This window comes from Hyaena hyaena, unplaced genomic scaffold, assembly GCF_003009895.1.
Source record: "Hyaena hyaena isolate Hyena2069 unplaced genomic scaffold, ASM300989v1 scaffold_5, whole genome shotgun sequence".
In the NCBI taxonomy this organism is placed as follows: Eukaryota; Metazoa; Chordata; class Mammalia; order Carnivora; family Hyaenidae; genus Hyaena; species Hyaena hyaena.
In genome coordinates, this window is record NW_024080637.1 from 1,453,683 (window position 1) to 1,477,232 (window position 23,550).

General features: G+C 43.3%; 1 protein-coding gene and 1 long non-coding RNA gene across 2 annotated transcripts in view; one reads left to right on the plus strand and one right to left on the minus strand.

The window, feature by feature from the left end:
- The window catches only part of LOC120236077 (cytochrome P450 2J2), a 28,964-nt gene extending 10,188 nt beyond the window's left edge, over positions 1 to 18,776 (plus strand). The window contains exons 2-9 of the mRNA XM_039238708.1: positions 365 to 527; positions 2,736 to 2,885; positions 3,290 to 3,450; positions 6,013 to 6,189; positions 8,013 to 8,154; positions 10,896 to 11,083; positions 14,192 to 14,330; positions 18,272 to 18,776. Coding sequence (XP_039094639.1) covers positions 365 to 527; positions 2,736 to 2,885; positions 3,290 to 3,450; positions 6,013 to 6,189; positions 8,013 to 8,154; positions 10,896 to 11,083; positions 14,192 to 14,330; positions 18,272 to 18,450 — 1,299 coding nt within the window. The 3' untranslated portion in view covers positions 18,451 to 18,776. The remainder of the gene's footprint in view (positions 1 to 364; positions 528 to 2,735; positions 2,886 to 3,289; positions 3,451 to 6,012; positions 6,190 to 8,012; positions 8,155 to 10,895; positions 11,084 to 14,191; positions 14,331 to 18,271) is intronic.
- On the minus strand, positions 7,351 to 18,325 carry LOC120236085. The gene is made up of 3 exons (XR_005529570.1): positions 18,248 to 18,325; positions 13,842 to 13,948; positions 7,351 to 7,455 (listed from the first exon to the last, which is right to left on the minus strand). It is a non-coding gene; the product is annotated as an uncharacterized LOC120236085 (long non-coding RNA).
- Positions 18,777 to 23,550: the final 4,774 nt, after the last annotated feature.

Consider the following 23,550-nt stretch of genomic DNA (forward strand, 5'->3'; position numbering starts at 1 on the left):
GTCACATATTCCGAAATCTCTCCCTCCCTAGACTCTAAGATGCTTGAGGTTAGAGAATTTGTTTGTTTTATTCTAGCTACATCTTGATGCCTTGTTCTTAGGATGGTGTTGGATGTTCACTCAATTTGTGTAGGTTGAATTTATGAATGAGTGTTTATAAGGAATAGATGCAGATCCTGGAGTGAGTTCAAGCCTAGCCTAGCTGAGAGGAAGAGATAAGGAAGCTGAGAGAAACGTTCCCCTCACACTAAGGTTCACACACAGACTTTGCTCAGTACCAGACCTTCCTTAGCCAAGCACAACCCCTCCATTCCTGGACAAGTAGACGTGCGTATTCAGTGGTGACTATTGGACTGTTTTTCAGCTTGTGGAGAAATATGGAAACATTTTGAGCATGCAGCTCGGTGACTTGTCTTTAGTTCTTATAACCGGATTGCCCTTGATCAAAGAAGTCCTTGTCGACCAGAACCAAAACTTTGTGAACCGCCCTATAACTGCTATCCGAGAACGCATCTTTAAGAACAATGGTAAGTTTCTTAACTAATGTGGGGTGCCTGTGTTTGATACTTTTACGGTCTGTTAAAGGTGCCCTTGTGGCTGTAATTCTCCAATGCTCCCAGGGAGCAGGGCCATTATAAAGTTCCTACAAATTAAAGGAAGCTGGATTCTCACATTTTCTTATTAAAGGCACCCCCCTTAGGGGCGCCTGGGTGGCTCAGTCGGTTAAGCGTCCGACTTAGGCTCAGGTCATAATCTCATATTTTGTGGGTTTGAGCCCCGCATTGGGCTCTGTGCTGACAGCTCAGAGCCTGGAGCCTGCCTCGGATTCTGTGTCTCCCTCTTTCTGCCCCTCCCCCTCTCATGCTCTGTTTCTGTCTCAAAAATGAATAAACATAATTTTTTTTTTTTTAAAAAGGCACCCCCTTAGAGAACTTGGGAGGGTCCTGTCAGGGGTTTGGGAGAAGCTGTGTCTCCTGCATGAACTTGCTCTGGAAGCACTGATTACTCGGTGACAGCAGGGCAAGAGGCAATGCATTCTTGTTCTGCTTTCCATTCAAATCTCTTCCCCTGGGAAAATGGAAGTGGACCGACCTGCTTCCTTCTGCTGCTTATGTAAGTTCCTCTTCTTGCCTCTAGTTTCTCGTGCCTTATTGTTAGGGGTATGTCCCAGAGGGTATCTAGAGCCTTCCACTCTGTGCTGGAGCAGTTTGGCAGGAACACCTAAAAGTATCATTAAATAAATGTAAACATTTAAAAATCTAAATGGATAACTCAAATCTGTTGCTCCACCAAAGCAGCCGTTGTTTCCAGGGGCTTCCCAATTCCTTTTTGAAATACTTTATCTTTTAACTCTACCAACTCTACCTCCATCCCATTTATTATAATGTGAAACACAGTGCTAGGTACCAGCAACACAACAGTGACTAGTGCTGACAAAATCTGTGTAACTTACATTCTATTCAGAAAGACTGAGGTGGACACCCGAATGTCTGCCTCATGTGAGGAGGGCAGGGGTTTAGTTTGGCTTGGGTGGGGAGTTGTATGAAGACCGTCATGAAGCTAATCATGGATATGCTGAGTCTGAAATGCTTTTAAGTCAGCAAAGTCAGGCAGACAGCTGTGTAAGTCTGGAGCTCAGGGGCAGAAATAAGTGGTCACCATCAATAGACGCTATTTAAAAGTTTAGGAGGCGATGAGATTTCCCAAGAATGGAGTATCGAGGGTAAAGAGGTGTGAGAACTTATCTTGAAGTACTCCATCATTTAAAAATTTGATCAAAGATGAACCAGCAAAAGGTATGGGAAGGTGGAGAATCTGGAGGGTGTGCTGTCCTGAGCACCACTGGAAGGGAAGGGCTTTGGGAAAGAAGTGCTCTGTACTACTGAAAGATCAAGCAGGATAACACTGAAAAGTTTCCCCAGATTTGGCAAAGAGGGCTGTCCCATGGAGATGGTGGAGGGCAAAGCCAGACACTAAAAGGAGTTGGAGAATACTCTGGAGGTGAAGAAAAGAAAGGAGTACAGAAAACAAACAATGGTCTACTGAATACACTAAGATGAATTGTTTCTGGGTTTTTGTTTTTGTTTTGTTTTTTTTTTTTTGAGATTTTTTGGCCTTTTACCTTTCCATGTGCTAATCTTTTTGCATGGACTAGTCACCCTTCCTCGCTTTCTCGAGTCATTCCTTCATCTTTCAAGTTCTAGCTTAAATAAGAGTCTTCTGGAAAGCCTTGCCTCCTTATGAGTATAGATTTTATTGTATCCATGAGTGCATTCTTAGTGTGTAGCATAAAACTAATACTTAAATATACTTATGTGACTAGCAATCAAAGCATGGGCTTTGGAATCAGTCAGACCCGAATTTGGATGCCTGTTCCGCTGCTTACTAACTGTAACCTTGCGAAGTTGATGTTTTCTTTTGTGCTTCAATTTTCTCCTCTGCAAAATGGAGGGGGGGTGGGGAGGGGAAGTAATGATAATACCTACCTTATAGTGTTTCTGAAAGTACCAGCGACATAATGCAGTAAAAATACTAAAGTCCCTGCACTGCCAGCAATCAGTAAAGCTGGTCACTATATCTACTGCATATCCAGAGATATCTACTATATCTCTGGATAGTTTTCAAGTGCTTCAGTGCCCTTCTCCTCCCCACCAATGCATATTGCCATACCATTTGGCAGATATTTACATTATAGAATAAGAATACCATAATGTTGGCTTTTTCTTTTTTTCCAGGATTGGTCATGTCCAATGGCCAGACTTGGAAGGAGCAAAGAAGGTTCACCCTGGCAACACTAAAGAACTTTGGTCTAGGAAAGAAGAGCTTAGACAAATGCATTCAGGAGGAGGCCTGTAACCTCATCCAGGCGATAAAAGAGGAGAATGGTGAGCATTTCCTAGGACAGGTGCAGGAGACTGTGACTCTGTTCATTCGCTGAACAGATGCTTATTAAGTGCCTTATGTACCCAACCTGGACCCAGTGCTGTGCCGGGCACTGAGGTTATTACAGTGAACAACTAACCATGAACTTGCCTGCACAGAGCTCTAGGATTAAGTGCAGGAAGATTAATATTAAACACATTACTGATTTTAAACCCTGGTCATCAGCCTGACTTCCCAGGTATTGACTATTTGCTATATGTCAGACCCTAAGTAGGGGACTGTGGCTAGAGCCTCATAGGTGGTTCTGTGCTCAAAATGTCATATGTCCTATGTCCTGTAGAGGAAACTCTCAGTAGAAAATAGAAACAAACCAATCTGAGAGATCCATCTCTTCTTGCACCTCCAGGACAGCCTTTTAACCCTCACTTCAAGATGAACAATGCAGTTTCCAATATTATTTGCTCTATCACCTTTGGGAAACGCTTTGACTACAAGGATGAACAGTTTCAGGAACTGCTGAGGTTGCTGGATGACGTCACCTTTCAGGAGGCATCAATGAGATGCCAGGTAAGGGGTTAGACTATCTGATGTCCGACACAGATGGGTTCGGACTTTTTGGTTCGTTTAAGCTAAAATATCACTTTTTGAAATGGACTTCAACTCAAACTTGCTCGAAGTCAATCTGTTGCCTTTAGTGTTTTCTGATAATATAACGGGATATTCACTACATACACAGAACATTTCTAACACTCATGTAAAGTACAAAGCGTTACATGATATACACCTATGCATCTGTATTATTTTCTTTAAAAAGCACAATGTTGCTGTCGCCTTTGGAGTCCGGCCCCTCCACATCCCTCCCCACCCCAGCACTCCCCCGCCCCAGAAGTGTTCTTCAGTGCCTTCCTTCTCTGTCCACAGATTGTTTGGAGGTTCAACTGTGCTAGTTGCTCTTTTCTTTTTTAAATCCTGAATGGCATTTCATTGTATGAATATGCCACTGTTTGTTCCTCCATCCTCTCTTTTTTTTTTAGTATATGTGCTGCCGAAGCGAGCACTCCTCCATCCTCTCTTGATGAACAACTGGGCTGTTTCCAGTTTGGGGAAGTTATGGATAAAGCTACCACAAACATTCTTGTACAGTTGTTTATGTGGACATGTCCATCCAATGTTATACCTGGACATAAAAAATGCCTAAAAGTTTCAAAAGTGGTTACACGACTTGCATGCCCATCAGCACTTGATATTATCAATCTTCTCATTCCATAGGGTACAGACCTTTAGGATTTCAAACTTCACCCCTTCTTTGGTGGGCCCTGTACTCCATTTTGTCCCTCTGGGTCTGTGAGTCTGTCAACAACTCTGCTCAGCTTCTTGGTCTCTCAGCCACTTTTCTGGATTTGGAAGGTTCTTCTATGGGAAAAGCAGGCCCAAATGTTAAGGTCACCTTTCTAGTATCTAGAAGTGGATTTATTCTTATTTATTCCTGACAAGCATCTTTGCCTGGAGATTTACGGGCCCAATGAATCAAAACCAATAGGGTGTTAGCCTGATTCCATGCACATTAAAAGGGTGTGATGAATGTGAGCTATTATTATTATTATCAAAGTTATTTTTGAGTTCCTTTTTCTCATTCCTGGTCACAGTGGTCTCTAATTCAACAACTCCATATTCTTTGGCCCCATGAAGGTGGAAGCTAGAAAGTCACGAGAGTTCGTTCAGTGGGTACCCAGCTGATCTTCCCCAGGGAGAAGTAATTCGTGAGAGGGTTGGAGGGGACAGTATGGTAAGGTTAATAATAAGCATTCCCTGGAGTCCCAAAATAGGCCAGGCATCTGATGGACAGCAATACAGACTTTACCATAGTTACTTTTTACAAAACCTCCAGAAAGATGAAATGAAGCATCACAGTGTGTGCAGGCAGGTATGAGAGTGTGTGATAGTGATCCACTGGCTCGGTCCTAGGTGCTGTATGGACCTCAGGTCACTCAGTCACCAGAATAATCCTGGGCCCCTGTGGGCAGCTGGTTAAACTGAGGAGCAACAAAATACACCATCATTATCATTGTCGTTGTTATTGTCAACAGAATATATGGCTGGAAAGCAGCAGAGCTAATCGACCTGTACCTGTATCTGTTTAAGTCTGAGTGATTTTCTGTTATGTCTTGCTTCTTTCTACCAGAAGATATTATTCGGGAAAATATTTAAATATTTTTAAAAATACTTTTTTTCAGTAAAATACATCTTACCTACATGGAGCTAACATCATAGCAGAGCAGACAAATACATGACATCTATCTATCTATCTATCTATCTATCTGTCTATCTGTCTATTTATCCATCCACCTTACACACACACACACACACACACAAACACACACACACACACACACACATTTGTGGTAATTACCAAGAAGGAAAATAAAACAGGATATGGGAATGGAGAGAGGCTGGCAGGGGTGATAGTAGGTGACATTTGAACAGCACCCAAATGGACTAATGCAGTGGGGGGCTGGAACTATACAGATTTCAGAGGAAGAGTGTTCTAGGTGGAAGGAACAAATGCAAAGGCCCAAACAAGAACATCCTTGATGTCACCACAGGGGCTAGTGGTGCTGCACTGGAGAGAGTCAGAGAGAGCAAGATGGCGGGAAATGATAGCGAAGGAGGTGACAGGTGTGTGCGGTGGCTGGCTCATGCAGAGCTTCTGTGCCAGGAGAGTGATGTAGAGCTTGTCTGAGAGCCATGACAAATCATTGGAGGATTGAGAGCCAAGTAGTGAAATGGTCTGATTAAAGCCTGAGATGGTGCCCCTGGCGGCTCTGTGGAAAAGAGATGAGGAGTGGGTTAAGAACGGAATCAGTGAGGCTGAAGCAGCCAGGTGGGAAATGTTGGTGGTTTGTACTAGGGCAGAACGTGGCTTGGGGTAGTGAGACGTGGTCTGAAACTGGACACATTTTGGATGGAGTGCTAAAGTGCTCTGCTAGAAGGTGAGAGAGAAGAGTCTAGGTGACCCCAAGGTTTTAAGAGCCTGTAAGTGAGAGATAGAAAGAGAATATCCATTATTTTGTCTAAAGTGAAAAACGGGTATCAGATTGTCTCTGTGAGTGTTATGTTTTTTTCAATTAGCTCTACAATGTATTTCCGTGGATTATGAAATTTCTTCCTGGACCCCACCAAACACTCTTTCGCAACTGGGAGAAACTGAAATTGTTCGTTGCTCATGTGATTGAAAATCACAAGAGAGACTGGAATCCTGACCAAACAAGAGATTTTATTGATGCCTACCTCAAGGAGATAGAAAAGGTGAGGAAATCAGAGTTGTTTCCTTAAAGAGCAAGGAGGCGGGGGGGGGGGGGGGAGGGGGGGAAGGGAGGCAGTACTAGTTTCCTGTTGCTGCTGTAACAAATGACCACAAATCCGGGAGCTCCCAACAATGCACATTTGTTTTCTTACATTTCTGGAGGTCTGAAATCAGTGTCACTGGGCTAAAATCAATGGGCCGGCAAGGCTGGTCCCTTCTGGAGGCCCTAGGAAAGAATCTGTTTCCTTGACATTCCCAGCTTCTAGAGGCTGCCTTGGCTCAGGACCCCTTTGTCCACCTTTGGAGCCAGCACAGAGCATCCTTTCTGCTACCATCCGTCTCTTGCCTCTCTCTTATAAAGATCCTGGTAATTACTTTGGACCCACTGGAAGAATCCAGAATCACTTTCCCATACCAAGTCTTCATTGTATCTACAACATCCCTTTTAGCATATAAGGTAACACCCACAGGTTCCAGAGACTAGGATATGGACCTCTCTGTGGGTCATTATTTAGCTTACCATGAGCGAGTCAAAACAGAGGCAGTATTTCATAGAGAGAAGCAGCATTAATTCAGGATTGATGAGGCAGGTAGAAATCAACAGAGGGGTAAATGATATTTGGCTTGAGGCCTTGGGGACACTCAAATACTGCCTGTGCATCTTCTGTTCTCTGCCCTTTGCCCAGATCTGAAGGAGCTACACGTGAAAAGAAAACTACCAATTGAGCTTCAAAGCATCCTTCCACTGTTAGTTGCACCTGTGCCCAGCTGCCTGCCCTTCCCCTCAGCCTCCAGTGCAGAACATAAGAAAAGCTGAGTTGGAGGCCAGAGTTCAGCCTCAGTGCCTAAGTGGGACTTCTGCCTTCTTCTCTCATCTTTCTATCCTCTACTTTCCAACATTATAGGAAATAAGCAAGGAAAAACCAAACTAGATGTGTAGTCTTTAGCCCAGTAACCCCTGTGTTCAATATACATTGATGCATCAGTGTCACTGTCATGATCATTGGCTTGTCAGATTAGTTGTGCCTCCTCTTGCAATCGACAGAATGGTAGGTTTCTATCCATCTCCCCTTTTATCTCACCTTATTGGCATAACATTAACAGAAGCATTGGTTTCTCCACAAAGGAGGAGATGTCACTTGCTAAGTGTTGTGCAGGTACGGAGCCACACATTGAGAGGATTATTGGCAAATTGAAGCTTCTGGGGGAAAGTGGTAAAGATGATGGAATTCCATGAGGAATGGTTGACAGAATCAGAATGGTTCCACCTAGAATGGAAGACATTAACAGGGAGATAGGAAATTCTGTTACCTAAGACAAATTCAGTTTATTCTTCCTGGTATCAGCACAGACATGTTGAGTTGTTACGTGCTCTTTTCATCTCATGTAATTTAAAATGTCATCTTAAGGGGCATGCGTATTTCATTTCTATTTTCTGAAACAGGAAACTGAAGCACAGCGTGATGAAGTGACCTGCCCTAGGTCATACAGATAGCAAATGGTGTAGCTAATACTGGAACCCAAGTCTGTCTTTCCAGTGAAAGACTTCTCTTTCCACTGTACCAATAGATTCTCCGAAATTATGGGCATAAAAAAGAAAAGTGTCTCGATTTTCATCCACCAAAGCTAGCGAAAGCTCCCAGAACTTGAGGTGGTAGGATGCTAGAGATGTTGCTGTAATAAGTCTCTACCTCTTGAGATGGCCAAAGGGAAGGATAGTTCCCTGGGAATCTTTTCTTCCACATTCTCTCCCTAGGATGAGGCCCCTGTGTGTTGTAGTAACCAAGAACGCACTGAATAAACCAATAAACATTGTGATTTCTAGAATAAGGACAATGCTACCTCAAGTTTCCACAAAGAAAACCTCATCTACAGCACCCTGGACCTCTTCTTTGCTGGAACCGAGACGACTTCCACAACGCTGCGCTGGGCTCTGCTTTACTTGGCTCTCTACCCAGAAATCCAAGGTGAGCCTGTCAGTGAGTGTGCCTGGGCCAGGACAGAATGGTGCCTCCTAGAGCATATTGCCCCCAAGCTGTCATGATCATTGGCTTGTCAGATTTATTTCTTTCCATATATTTACATCAAAGTATGTTTTATGAGTCATCATGTAAAATGCATTTGGAGCTATGAATTACATGTTCTGAAAAGTTGAAAAGCTACCTCGTTAGGATATAGATATGGCAACTGTAATAGGGTCTCCATAATAACAATAGCTTAAAATGATAGAAGTTTATAGCCAGCTTCATAGCACCATTATTCACACGATTGGAAAGATAGTCAGTCATGAGGTAATGTGGGCTTGAGAACAGGCACATTCTTCAATTTTTCTGTTAGGACCATGATGGGTTCACATAATACCAATATAGCAGAGTCCCTGGCCTCAGAACTCAGAATCTAGAGTGAAAACAGTGACGTCAGTTGACACTGTCGTGACTTCTGGGAAGAGATGTACCTTCTTATATGAAATCTTGTTACAAGCTTCTATCCTTTTAAGTCAGGTCTTCCACTGGCTTGTGGATGATGTTCAGACTCCTTAGTCTGGCATATCATGCTGTCTGATGTGCCGCCTCCTGTCTGTCCAGGCTTAGCTCCACCCTCCCTACATGGTGGCCTCCCAAAATTACATGTTGTTTTCTTTGCACTGTCCTTATTCATGCGTCCGCCATCACGCCTGCTCTTTCCTCTCATCTGCTTCCCCATTTTCTCTACATGGTAAATCACCAGCTGTGCTTGAAGAATGTGCTCAAATACAGCCTCCTCTAAGATGCTTCCTGACTCTCACAGGAAACTGCTTACTCTAGAGCTGAGTTTATCATTACTAGAATTATTTTCCTCCTCTAGAGATGGTCTAACACCCCTCCATTCCTGTGCCAATTGCACATTATTCATATATCTTCCCCAAAGACTGCCGTCCATTCAAGGGCAGTGACTGTTAGAATCTTTTTTCTTTTTTTCCCTCTCTCTAGGACCCAGAGCAGTTTGAGCACATGAGAGATGGGATGTTAGGATACAGTTTTTCAATCTTTGGGTACAGTTTATTAACAAGATATAAAATCAATTAATTTAGTGGCTCAAGACCAACCTTTTTTCCTAAAATAAAAATAGAATTAAAAAGATCAGAGTACTTCCCATGTACGAAGGATAAGACTGTTCATGAAACTTTATTTCTTTCCATATATTTACATCAAAGTATGTTTTGTGAGTCATCATGTAAAATGCATTTGGAGCTATGAATTACATGTTCTGAAAAGTTGAAAAGCTACCTCGTTAGGATATAGATTTGGCTTCTGTAATAGGGTCTCCATAATAACAATAGCTTAAAATGATAGAAGTTTATAGCCAGCTTCATAGCACCATTATTCACAATAGCCAAAAGGTAACAACCCAAGGGTCTATCAATGGAAGAAGGGATGAATAAAATCTGGAATACAATGCAATAATATTCATCCTCAACCAGAAGGAGTTTCTGACACATGTTATAACATTGATGAACCTTGAGGACATTATGCCAAATTAAATAATACAGTCACAAAAAGACATATACTGTGTAATTCCATTTCTATGAAGTTTCAAGAGTAGGTAAATTCATAGAAACAGAAAGCAGAATGGGGGTTTCTAGGAGTTAGTGTAGGAGAAAATGAGAAGTTACTGTTTAGCGGATGTACAGTTTCAGTTTCTCAAAGTAAAAAGTTCTGGAGATTGGTTGCACAGTGTGAATAACATTATTAAACTATACACTTAAATATGGTTAACATGGTGTATTTTAGGTCACATATATTTTACCGTAATTAAAAAAAAAAAAAAAATTCTAGGGATGCCTGGGTGGCTCAGTCAGTTGAGCATCTGACTCTTGATTTCAGCTCAAGTCATGATCCCAGGGTCGTGGGATCAAGCCCCATGTGGGGCTCCATGCTTAGCATAGAGCCGGTTAAGGTTCTCTCTCTCTCTCCCTTTGCACTCTTTCTAAAATAAAAATAAAATATATTTTAAAAAATTCTTATTTTTCTCAAAATTAAAAAATCTAAGCTTGACTCAGCAGAGCCCTTTGGGTTCTAAGCTCCTTCCAACATGTTGTTCTGTTGTGTCTAGAATGATGGCCTTGTTTGTACTCTCAAAGATGGCTCCCCTTGAGGGCTGCCTTTCCACGAGTGGGAAGGGAAGACGGAAACACACACTCTTTAAGGACATGATTCAAGTATTAAATAATCCTTCTACTTATATTCTACTGACCAGAACTTAGCCACATGGTCACACCTCCAAGGGAATCTGGGAAATGTAGTATGTAGCTAGGTAACCAGGTGTCCAGCTAAAAAACCATTATTTGGAAAAAAAGAAGAAAACAGCTATATTGGGGCACAAGTAGAAGTGTCTTTGATTTGCTGGGTATTCACCTAAACCAGTTCATGTAAACCTCAGGACATCCTTAAGAGGAAGGGAGATTTATCCTTACTAACATAGAAGAGAAAACTGAGGCTCACAGAGTTTAAGTAACTTGCAGTGGTCAAGTTGTAGAGCAAGCATTTGCAACCAGATTTGTCTAAAACCCAGGCCCTTTCCACTCCTTTCTCAGATACTTCCTGAGAAATCAGCATCTATAGAGCCTGCTATAGCTTTAGCCATTTTGATCCTGGTTATGCCATTCTGTAGTTTAATCACGCTTAAGGAAAGTTACAGACTAGTAGAATGATAGAACCTTCTTTTCCAGATAAGGTCCATGCCGAGATCGACAGGGTAATTGGCCAATCGCAGATGCCAAGTACAGCCGATCGAGAGTCCATGCCTTACACCAACGCCTTCATCCATGAGGTGCAAAGAATGGGAAACATCATCCCCCTGAATGTGCCCAGGGAAGTGATAAGTGATACCATGCTTGCTGGATACTACCTGCCCAAGGTAACCAGGGACTCCTGGCTTCAGACCTTCAAGCCCATCTTATAGAACTCTGAACTGGAAAGTGACACATACTCTTATCTTGGGGAATCACTTAAATAGGAAGGGAGACACATTATACCTGAGATAATACTTTTTTCTCCATGTGTGATCTTTGGAACCTTAGTTCAGCTAGACATTCACAGGTATTATGGCGGAGAAAGGGGATTCCTAGGTCAAACATGCTTAGGCAGAGACAGGCTTTTCTTTGCTGTGGGATCTCAGTGGCTTTGTTGGTTGGTTGGCTGGTTTTCACTATGTGATGTGCATTATGGGTCTTTGTGGGGACACAGCAGGCAGCAGTTCTCAGACTTTGCTGTGGAGCCCTTTTCTTTGCCTTTGTGGAGCTTCTCACAGCACTAGGAACCTGCCAGGCTTGGGAAATTCTGCTTCACAGTCCTGGGGTTCTAGAATATTAAATGGGAAGAGACACCTGGACCAATCTCACATTAATGCTGGTGTTTCTAGCATGATGTCTCCAGGAGTTTTCCAGCTTCTACTTACAGCCCTGAAGTGGGACCACCTCACAAAGCAACCAGTCCAGGTGTGTGCAACATTAATTATTAGAAAGAGAGAGAAAGGGACCGATGCTTATTAAGCAATGAGTATGTGACATGAGCCACAGAGATTCTTTCAAAATGTATTCATCGGTCCTCAGAATACCTGTTATTCCCATTTTATAAATTTGGAAGTCGAGTCTCAGGAGCGATAAAGCTTGCCTAAGATCGCTCAACTACACAGTGACAAGAGTTGAGTTCCAGAACCAGATCTTGTTTGTTTCCCAGGCTCATCTCTTTTGTACTACACCATGTTCTCTCCATAGGAGTTGCCTTCCTTGGGCTTGAAAAGAGTCTCGCTGCAATTGTTCTCTGTTGGTCCCTGTTAAATTCCTGTCCTCGCAAAGGAAATTCTGTTCTCACCGTGCCCACCAGTCTTAAGATCAAGGCAGACAGCTCTCCTCTGCCCTCTTGTGTCCTCTCTGCACATTGCACATTTACAGCTTCTTTGCTTTCTCAGGACGCTGATGGACCTCTGTGGGTCCATTCCACTTTTCTTAGGTCCCTCTGTGTGTGTCTTAACTTGCATTTTGAGCACTTTCTACACTAGACACTACATGCACGACCTCCCCTCAGGGGCTTCCCTCAACAGGCAGAACCTGAGGAGCTTACCTATTCCTACGGCTGTTTCCCTTCACTGTTTCTTACTGACTGACGTCTTATGGGTGAAGGCTGAGGTCTAAATTATTTCTCAGGGTGCTGTTTGGATTTTTTTAGCAATTTCTTTAGCTCAACACACTCATTCTATCAATGATATGTAATATCATCTTTAATAAAGATCCTGAGGACCAAGAGATCTTACTGACTATATCTTCTAGAGGCCAGAAGCCATGGCTTTGACATGAACTAGACCTTGTACAAAGCATGGCTCTACCTCCTCCGACTGATTGACTCTGGGCACATCACTTAACCTCTCAGAACTAAGATTTATTTATCTGTAAAATGACATTTAATACTACTTACGGGTGGAGAGAAGATGAGGTCGTGCATGTAGTGTTTAGTGTAGAAAGTGCTCAAAATGCAAGTTATTTATTAATTTAACAAATACCCGTTAGGCGTCTAAAAGGCTGCCACCTGGGAAAACTCTGAACAAAATAACTATGCAAGTATTTGCTTACAAATCATGGTAACTGCCCAGAGGGGAGGATTCACTGGTTTCTGTCAAGACACAGTCCAGCTGGAGTGGGGAGGAGGAGCGCGAGTGGTCTGAGAGAGCTTCCAAAGGGACGTGGTCGTGAGCTGAGGATCAGAGAGCAACTGAGAGCGCAGTGACGAAGTAGGGAGGGAGGGCATCCAGGCAAGGAGAACAGCTGGCAAAAAGGCCTGGAAACGAGTGGGAACATAGCATGTTAGAGAAGCTGAAAGAAGGCGTCTAAAGAAGGCGTCTGTGGTGCAAGGGCAGAAAGGAAGAGAGTGGTTCAGACAGGGGGTGGGGGGGCAGGAGATGGGTCTCTCCCCTAAGGGCGATGGGAAGCCACTGAAGGCTGTTCAAGGTGATGGTGGGTGGCTGGGGGTGGCATCATCCATCATGTTCAAAGCTCGCTCTGCTTTTAGAACGTGGAGCAGACTGAAAGGGGAGAAAGGCTGAGGACGTGGTGGGCAGCGCTGACAAGAGTGTAGGCAAGGCAGCTGGTAGCCTGGATCAGAGGCAGGGCTGGACACAGGACCAAGAGAGTAAAGTAAAATTGAGGGGCGCCTGGTGGCTCGGTCAGTTGAGTGTCTGACTTCGGGTCAAGTCATGATCCCACGGTTCACGAGTTCAAGCCCCAAGTCAGGCTCTGTGCTGGCAGGTCAGATCCTGGAGCCTGCTTCAGATTCTGTGTGTGTGTGTCTCTCTCTCTGCCCCTTCCCTGCTCATGCATTGTCTCTCTCTCTCCCTCTCACCCTCTCTTTCTCTAACATAAACATTAAAAAAATAGTAAATAAATAAATACATAAATGAAATACAAAGTAAAACCGAGCAGCCTCACTGAAGGACAGGATGAAGGCAGAATGAGGGAAAGGGAGACAGTACAGAGGCCTTCTGGGTTTCTTGCTGTGTCCCTGGATGGGTAATGGTTCCTTTCACTGGGGGACCTGATTCTATTATTCAGCCTCCTGTGGAGTGTACCAGACACTGGAGGAAAGAGATTGGGAGAAAAAGAGATGGATGGGACATCTTTTACCTGGGTAGAGCTGCCACAGTTATCACTTCACCGAGCGGCTGGGTTGACTGGGTATGGTCCTGGCTAACTAGCGTTTGCATTCTTCTCTCATTGGTGTAGACATGTCCCTGTAGAAAGATACACTCTGCAGTCAGTAGAAGCTACACTTCCCTGGTAAAATTCCTTGTACCATTGCAAAGAGCAAGGTACTTGGGGCGGGGAGGGGTTGGGCTCAGAAGACAGTGAGGTGGGAGGGTGAGGGAGTCTGGGGTGTAGTCAAGCCGTGGCCTGGGAGTCAGGTGACTGCTACCCTTCTGAGTGTGCGTGTTGCATGGGTGAAGCCTTGCCTGAGTCTTTTCTGCCTTCTCTAGGGGACCATGATCCTTACCAACCTGACTGCACTACATAGGGACCCAGCTGAGTGGGCCACCCCCGACACGTTCAATCCGGAGCATTTTCTGGAGAATGGACAGTTTAAGAAAAATGAATACTTTCTGCCTTTCTCAGTAGGTGAGTTGTGACAAAGAGGAGGCTCAGAATCCACAGTCTCTTTCTTGCCCTTCCCTACTCTTCTCCCCATCATCCTGGACTTTTTGAAGGTTTCCAGATAGCCCTGCTCAGCGTGACGCCCCTCCTGCAGTTCTTCACACCTGCGGATCCCTTACGTCCTCAGCCTTTGCTTGCATCTGATGGAGGTTTTAGCTTTACTCTGTTCTGTCCCCGGGACACTGGGGACAGAGACTCAATCCCTGTCTCTTGCTCACAAAGAAGGTTGGATACTTGCCATCTTTATAGAGTTTTTAAATGTCTCAAGTTATTTTTAAAAGCCTCCCACTCACACAGACCTAGAGCCAATTTATAATAATAGGGTGGGTGTGCGGCAAGGAGAGGAGCTACTTGTTTATCATTATGGCCGTCAGGATTGACTCTGGACGCCACTGTCCTAACTAGATGGGATTCTACCCCAAGAAGCCCTTTAGATTTAAAAAAATTTAATTACCCTTTAAAAACCTGGTTAATAACATTTATATAGCACAAAGCTTGTAAAGTACAAACGAGGCTGTAGTGAAAACTCTCACATGTTTCCAAGCTAGCTGGTTCCAATAAGATGTTTTAACTCTTAACATTGTAAAATGAGTAACAAAAATTCATAGTATATTCCAGGTATTGAGTTAGGTATGTTGCCTAGATGTTGTCAGGTAATTCCCTGATTCTTGAATTCTATAAAGATTTCTTGGGCATCTGTCACGGGTCAAGCATCATTGAGGATTTAACAATGAATGAAATAGAAAAGAAAAAAACTGCTCATTAAGCATGTGCTCTGGTGTAACATTACAGGGTTCACATTACTATAAACACTTCAAAGATAATGAGACAGAGGCTTAAAAGGGATAACTATGGCATCTAAAGTCATTAAATTCATGTGGCACAGCCAGAACTCAATGTTAACTAGATTTATAAAAAACTAAAGCCTGTGTTCTTCCTAACACTGTCTCCAAAACATATACACATATATACATATATATAATTTAGTTATATTATTTAGTTATATATATTATACATATAATATAGTTGTATATATAACTATATGTAGTTATATATAACTAAATGCTACACAGAGCCCATACTGTGAAATGCATGATAGTCTGCTTATAATTCACTTGAAAATAAACACAGATTGGTTTCCTGATCCAATATCCTTGTGCTGTTGATGACACTAAGGCTCCGAAGGGGAGGAACTGGAATTAGAACCTATGTGATATGACCTGAAGTCCAAGGTGCAGCACCACCCTGAGTGTTATCTGGGCTGATCCTGATTAGATCTTCTTTTGTCTTTCTTCACCTGATTCCATGTCATCTTTGCTCACATTGGACACGTCCCTCCTTGATAGGAAAGCTGGTATGGGATATAGGAATACCTTCCAGTCTTCTGTCTGTGGTAGCTTCAAGTTTTGCATTTCGGTACCAAGTCCCAGCCATCTATTTCAAGAATTACAATTATTCTGACCTCACCGGTGCTTTGCTGTTGAGAATTTTACCACACCCTCTTAATTACATACTTCATTTGCAAGCACATTATCTCATTTAATCTTTGCAGCAACCCAGTTATTAATAATTAGGAAAGCGATCAGTATTTCCTTTCTTCATATAGGGAAACTAAGAATAAGAGAGCATGGCCTCTTATCCAAGGAATGAGGCAGAACAGGGCCTATGAGTTAAGGTTTTATACTTCTAGTCTACTGCTATCTTTAGCACAACGTGAATGTAACTCATCTTTCCCCCTCAAGTCCCTTTCACTTCGATTCAGAGTTCATTTCACAGGTGCCAGTCAGCATATGTGTGCATAACCCACAGGCCACAAACTCAGTGGCTTAAAATGAAATGTTATTGAAACAATATTAGTGCTTACAAATCTATAGGTAGGCAGTTCTGCCGGTCTCAGCTGGGTGTGTTTATGTGTTTGGGAGGTCAGCTGGCTGAAAGGCTGATCTGGGACGTCCTCAGCTGCAATCACCGGCCTTTCCATGTTATCTCTCATTCTCTGTCAAGCCAGCCTGGGTTGGTTTACATGTTAGCAATAAGATCCCAAGTAGGAGAATAGGTTGAGCTAGAGAGTGTAATGCTAAGCAAAATAAGTCGGAGAAAGACAAATGCCATATTTCATTCCTATGTGGAGTTTAAGAAACAAAGCAAATGGGCAAAGGAAAAAAAAGAGAGAGACAAACCATAAAAGACTCTTTTTTTTTAAGTTTTTTGTTTTATTTATTTCTGAGAGAGACAGACAGTGTGAGCAGGGGAGGGTCAGAGAGAGAGAGAGAGACACAGAATTTGAAACAGGCTCCAGGCTCTGAGCTAGTGGTCAGCACAGAGCCCGGCGCGGGGCTCAAACCCACGAACCAAGAGATCATGACCTGAGCTGAAGCCACACGCTTAACCGACTGAGCCACCCAGGTGCCCCAAAACAGACTCTTAACTACAGAGAACAAAGTGATGGTCACCAGAGGGGAGGTGGGGGGGGGAGGCGTGAAATAGGTGATGGGGATTACAGGGAGCACATGTTGTGAGGGGTGCTGAGGAATGAATAGGACTGCTGGAGCACTGTGTTGTACACCTGTAACTAAGAGGACCCTGTACGTTAGCTATCCTGGAATTAAAAAGCTTCGTTGAAAAGAAAGGCCAGTCATGAAAGTGGAGGGATCACCTGCATGTCAGCCAAATGCAACAGCTGATACTCAACTGGTCCTTTTACAACAAAGGTGGGGTGATGCATCTGTGTTTTCTTGAGTTGGTGGTGATATTGTAATTATGTCAGAGAATGTCCCTGTTTGTAGGGAATACATACAAAAGAGTTCACAGGTACTGTAGATAGCGTACACTCAGACAACATGGGAGAAAATAGCCCTTTATATTATTCTTGCAAGTTTTCTGTACTTTGAAAGTGTTTCAGAATAAGAGGCATGATGTGGAAAGTCTAACAGTAAATAACTGTAATGTGCAGAAAGCTATCTTAGTAATGCTGCCACCCAAAAAGTTTTAAGAAGTGTTTTCAATCATACTCTTCCATCTTTTGAGAATTAACCAGGTAAAGTTAATGCTATTTTACAGCTAGAATGTGTTTTATTATCCAGGTGATATGTTAAAATACTTTGTTCTGCTGTGTAAGTTATTAAATTCATTGGTCTATTTGGATTTAGTATGTAGTCCACACAATATATAAAATGAGGTTCCCATCTTAAATACACACACACTCACACACACACACACACACACACACACACACACACACAGGTTTCCCTTGATAACTGGAGAGGTTAATTAGTCCCAAATCACTAAAATTTGGGACTAGGGCTAGAATTGGAAAAGTTGAACTAGATCTCCCTTCTTCTAGGGCTAGGGTGGTGCCAAGTGTGAGCCAAGGGATCCAGTAAGGGCCCCACATTAGAAGCAAAAACCCCACTGGGGAAAAGACTAGTGTGTATAAGAAGGACTCTTCAAGGAGGGAACCTGAGATAATTCCAATGTAAAGGGCCATCCATGGCCGTGAGGTCCCAGTCATTAAGAAGGAAAACATGACACAAGGGAAAGATGTCCTGCATTTTAGAAAACCTGCTCTGACATTTACTAGTTTCTATTTCTCAGCAGTTTTAAGGAATGTTGTCTGTTGACTGATTTTGAAAAGACTTTAGGCTACACGTCCACCAGGCCTCTCTCCTCTTCTGTCCCGCACCCTGTACCTTCGCCCTGTGCGTCAGCTGCTTGACCCTTGAAAGCACTGGAGTTCAGACTTATACTGTGGCCTGGGTGGCCATCAGATTAAATGAGCCTCCCTACGTAAAGCCATGGGACACACCAGCCCCTTCTACTCAGGTTTTGCAAGAAGTAGAAGTCAGCCCCTGCTGGGCACCCACAATAGATGGGAAGATTACCTGTCTCATGTTTTTGTCTTCCAGGAAAGCGGATGTGCCTTGGAGAACAGTTGGCCAAGTCTGAGCTGTTTATCTTCCTCACTTCCCTTCTGCAAAAATTCACCTTCAGGGCCCCTGACAATGAGAAGTTGAGCCTGAAGTTCAGAATGGGCATCACGGTCTCCCCAGTCAGCCACCGCCTCTGTGCGGTCCCTCGGTCCTGAAGCTGTCAAGGAGGGAGAGCAGAAATGTGTGTCCTCTGAAGGCACTGGCACCTGCTCAGAAGGGTCTCAGAATAAAAAGTGACTCTGAGAGACGATTTAGGAATTGGACTCCAGAAGCCTCATGCAAATCCCAGCTTTGCTATCTCCTCCAAGGGAGCCTTGAGCAGATTTTTGTGTTGTGAATGATTTACCTTTGTGGCAGGAGATGAAAAGCAAATAATGATTCCTGCTCTAAAGGAAGACCTGGTATCATAACCAGAAGGAGAATGGACTTTGGGTGATTTGGAAACCATAACGCTTATCATAAAAGTTCTAGCTGAAATCTGCCTCTTTCCTGCTTACTTCCTTAGACATGGATTTGCTTCTGGCCTGTGGAGGTGGCTCAGGTCAAAGTGGTTTCAAATGGCTGGTCAGAGAATGCAGACCCTGGGGCAGCCAGAAGCTGGCCACAAATGCGCTCACACATGGTAGCACTGTGCAAGCATTATCTTGCTCTGGCCTCAGAATGGCCCTCTGGCAAGTCAGCGGGGAAGCTATCACACCCTATTTATAGGCAGGTTTTTAAGAAGCAGCAGCTTGTAAGGTTTACCTAAAGAAACACTACCTTGGCCTTGAACTCAGGAGCAAAGAGGGCATGACCACTGTCAACTAAACCCGGGGAACAGGTTTGGGAAACAATGTGGAATCATCTTCTGTCTTTGAGGGTAACTCTTTGCCTTAATTCCTCTGTAAGGCATTTATTCTCAAGCTGTTCACATTGGATTTAACTCTGTGGTGGGTGTGAACTTTTCTTGCAAGTAGATGGGTCAGCTTTTGAAGGGTAAGTATTACCAGTCTAAACTCAATTGAGCCCTGATACAGTAGTTTATAGTAGGGAACCAGAAATGCCAGAATCCTGCTCAGCCCTTCTGAGGAGAGACAATGGCCATACAATGGGAGGTCAGGTAACATCGATGGGCCATGGAGTTTTGAAGCCAACCCCAATGCAAACAAACACAAAACACCTGGTAAACTGGACTAAACCACATAGAAGATTCTTTTTCCCTAAGGCAGAGACCCACGTGTGCTTCTCTCTGCTCTTCTGGAACTCTGCTACCACAATTTAATCACCTTCCTGTTACCATGATGGATGATGAGAAACACATGGCCCAGGAATCGCTGTTGTGTTGCCCCGGCTGCCAGCTAGCGGACCACCAGAGGTCCTCTGATGAGAGCTGGATCTAAGCACATCCAGAAGCTGAATGCACATGCATGAGGGATCCCAGCTGAGACAGGAATCTCCCAATTGAACTCAGCCTAAATTGCTCACCTTAGATTTGTGAGTTAAATGGTTGTTGGAAACTACTATGTTTCCAAGAGTATTGTGATACAACAACAGTTAACTAATACATTCCTTCAGGGCAGGGAAAGTATCCGTCTTGTTGAAGAACAGTGCCTGGAACATGATAGGGATCAATATAGTGAATTAGTGGATAATATAAGGTAGAATAATTGTGGGTAATGCTAGATTGGACCTATCGCTCCAAATCAGATCTCTGCCACTGCCCTCTGTCCTTGTCACCTCGTTCTAATGACCTATTTCTCAGTCTTCATGCCAACTTTTGTTACAATCCTTTAGGAACACAGTGGAGGAGTAGAGGCTTGTTCTTACATCAGTGTTTCCTTCCATTTCCCAGGCGGCTTTCTGAAATGGGACCCCAATTCCTCTTTCCCAGGTTTCGTTCTCAAGAATGGGCTGATGTCCATGGATGAGAATTTTGTACTGTATGGTTCACGCTGTTTCTGTGCATTAACCATGAGCTACATGTTGTGCTCTGAAAAGCTAAGAACTTTGCCCTGGGCTTTTGAAGCAGAGAAGAAATTAAACTAAGAATAAAGGGTCAATGCAAAGGGTCACTTTCAGGAACTGGCACATAATTACTGATGATGCCTGTTGCAGCACTCAGGGTCAGAAGTGAGGCTTCTCTTAGCCTCAATACATCAAAGGTCCAAAGATATCACAAAGCTCTAATATATATAAAGCAACAGTAAAAGATGGCGGTGGGGGAGTGTAGCATGCATCAGGTGAATTGAGGTCCAGGCCTGAATTCAGTTCTAGGTTTTACCATTTATTCATTTTTGCTTGTGACTTAAATAGGCTACTTTACTTTCCCGAATCCACATCCTAATCTGCAAAATAGAATTAAATAACACCTACCGTGGGAAATTATGAAACTGGTCAAAAGACACACAATCCCTCTCTGCGTTGCCTTTCTTTGTGGTACTCCTTCCACGGGACAATTTTATATAATCGCCCTGATGCATCCAAGTATGGCCATTACATTTGCTCAGTAAAATGAGAGCGCAAGTTTCACAAGTTCAACATTGCTTTTTTCTCTGCCATGAGAGCAGCAATGTCCCAGATAAGGGTCTACGGCCTACATCCAGGTGACAAAGACATAAAGTGGAGTCCTGGCTGATTCAAGATGGACACGAGATACAACAAACCTATTTTGTTGTGAGCCACTAAGACTCTGGGATCATTAGTTATGCAGCATAAGTTATCCTCAACTGTCTGATACTATCACCATTTTAATTGTGAGGGCCACAGAAACTTATGTTTGTAGTTACTGTGAACACCAATATATGCGCATGTCTCTCTCTATATATACATATATGCATAATACATATAAAATGTTACTTTAATACATATTAAATACATAAATATAAATTTATGCTATATATAAATATAGTGTATATTATATGTATCATATAATTATCTATTATATTAAACAAAGTAGCAGTGTGCCTGGCATATAAGAGATTAAATTGTAGTTGCAATGCTGTTATAGTTGTTTCAGACAAAAACTCTATTTCTTCACCTTTTTTCCTAGACAATTTGATCTTTTCCTCACTGGAGTCGCAGAACAATACATTCCATTCCCCCGGTTGACTCCAGGATCCGCATAGACCCTCTGGCACCGCACCACCAGCCTCCTCCACGCATAGTGAGTGGCGCCCTCTGGAGGTGGACTGTGGATGGCCACGTGTAGGGCCTGCTCATTGGCCCGGAGGAGGATAATCTCTATGATCTAAAAGCTGCTCACCTCATCCATCAGGTCTCTTAGCATTTCTGCCAAACTAGTGAACTCCTATCAAATTCCCTGGACAGGTTAGGTCCTCTGTCATCTTCACGTCTTTATGTAAGCTTTTTTTTTTCTGTAAGATAGCTCTCATTACACGTGGCATACCGAGTCTACATGTAAGCTTTTCAGTGACATTTTTCTGGACTCTCAGCTGGTTGGTTGCTTCCTCCTCTATTCTCTGAGAGTTTTATTCCAAAGCTTTAAATTCTTATATCTGTGTAATCCCTCCCCAGTTACCCTGAGCTTTTCAGGGTTGCCTGTACCTTGCTCACGCAGGCCCACCCCCTGATGGTTTTGGTGCCTCTAGGTACCATGCTCCGTAAATGTTTGTTGGACCTCCTGGCTGGGGCTGAGCAGCCAAGTGACTATGGCAGAGCAGCAGCTCTAAAGGTGCAGGGTGTCAAGCGTTTCCTGCTGCTATGCAGCAGGCCTCTTTGGTCCATGTGCCTCAAGTTCACATTCAAAGACTGCATACCAAGGTCCTTTCTAATTCCAGAAGCCAATTTCTGGAGAGAAAGACTTCCAAAATGGCAAAGACCTCCAAAAAGCCACTCCTACATAAGAGCAACAAGAAAACTAGCGAAAGATGTCCGAATCAGCATTTCTGGAACTCTGAAAAGTAACCAAAGTCTTGCAACGATCTGAGCATCTGTTTAAGGCGGGGAAAAAAAAAAAGACCTGGATCTCAATCAGAACAGCAAGCACTGTGGCACTTGAACCTGTCCTACTCTGCTCTCTTCTCCCTAGCTCTACAGTCTTCCTTGAAAAGCAGCAGCCTCCCAACTATGGAGCTGAGAAAGCCAAGTGCCAAGCAACCACTAGAGGAAGGAGGGGGGCGGGGGCGCTTGGAGCAGCCTGAAGGCCTGTGCCCAGGCAGCGGTCACTCCTTGACCTGTCTGGCAGTTCCTCGAAAAGGCTCATTCTCAGGATGTATCTTTATTTGACCTGACTCAAAGTTCAGTCTGTGTGAACCACACTGTAAGGCATTTGTTAAAAAAAAAAAAATCGGTAACAATTGTACCACATTGCAGTCACCCCAGGTGGCAGTACCCAATGGTGCTAACAAGAGGGTGAAAAGGGAAAACCGGGGAAGGAACTGTCCATGGAGGCTTCCAACAGATCTACCATATTGCTGGGCATCTAAAGGCCAGGCACACGCAAGGACTGTGTGCATGGCCCTTAATCTCTCACTCTGGCTAACCCTGAGGCTCAGCATAAAGCAGGAATTGGAAGGCTAATACAGGTTGTAAAGTACGTGCTAGAGTGTCAGATGTAACCCAAGTCCCAAGCAGAGGCCTGAGAGGCTAACCGCTTCAAGGCATTTAAGAAAACCTCTTGTCTACGCAGTAACTGGAACTCAGTGCTAACAGAACAGAATGCCCACTGGATGGACAGGACGAGGAACAGAAACTTTACAGAATCAGCCCCAGAAAGCCACCAAACAGCAAGCAACAAAAATAACAACAGTTAAAATAACAGACCTGGGTGGTTCCTGATTTCCAGAGTTTGCCCACTGTATCACTTACAATGTCAAATTTTTAATAAGTTATGAACCACGTACAGAAACAGGAAGCTATAGCCAACACACAGGATCCAGAAGAAACAAAAGAAACTCCTGAGAATGCCCAGACAGTGGGTTTATGAAACAAAAAACTTAAGATGAGCTATTTTTAACAACTTTAAATTATTAAAGATTCTAACTAATCTTTAATTCAATTTAGAAGACTTTAATGTGAGATATTTTTGTGCATATTTTTGGTATACAACTTATCTTTATATGTAAGTACACACTCTGAAAAAAATCACCACAGTCAAGCTACATAACTTATCTATCATCTTTATAGTTAGCTAACCTTGTGTGTGTGTGGTGAGGGAGGGGGAGTTGAGATCTATCCTCCTAGAAAATTTCAAGTACAAAATGCAGTAGCGTTAACTATCATCACCACGATGTATACTAGATCTCCAGAACTTATTC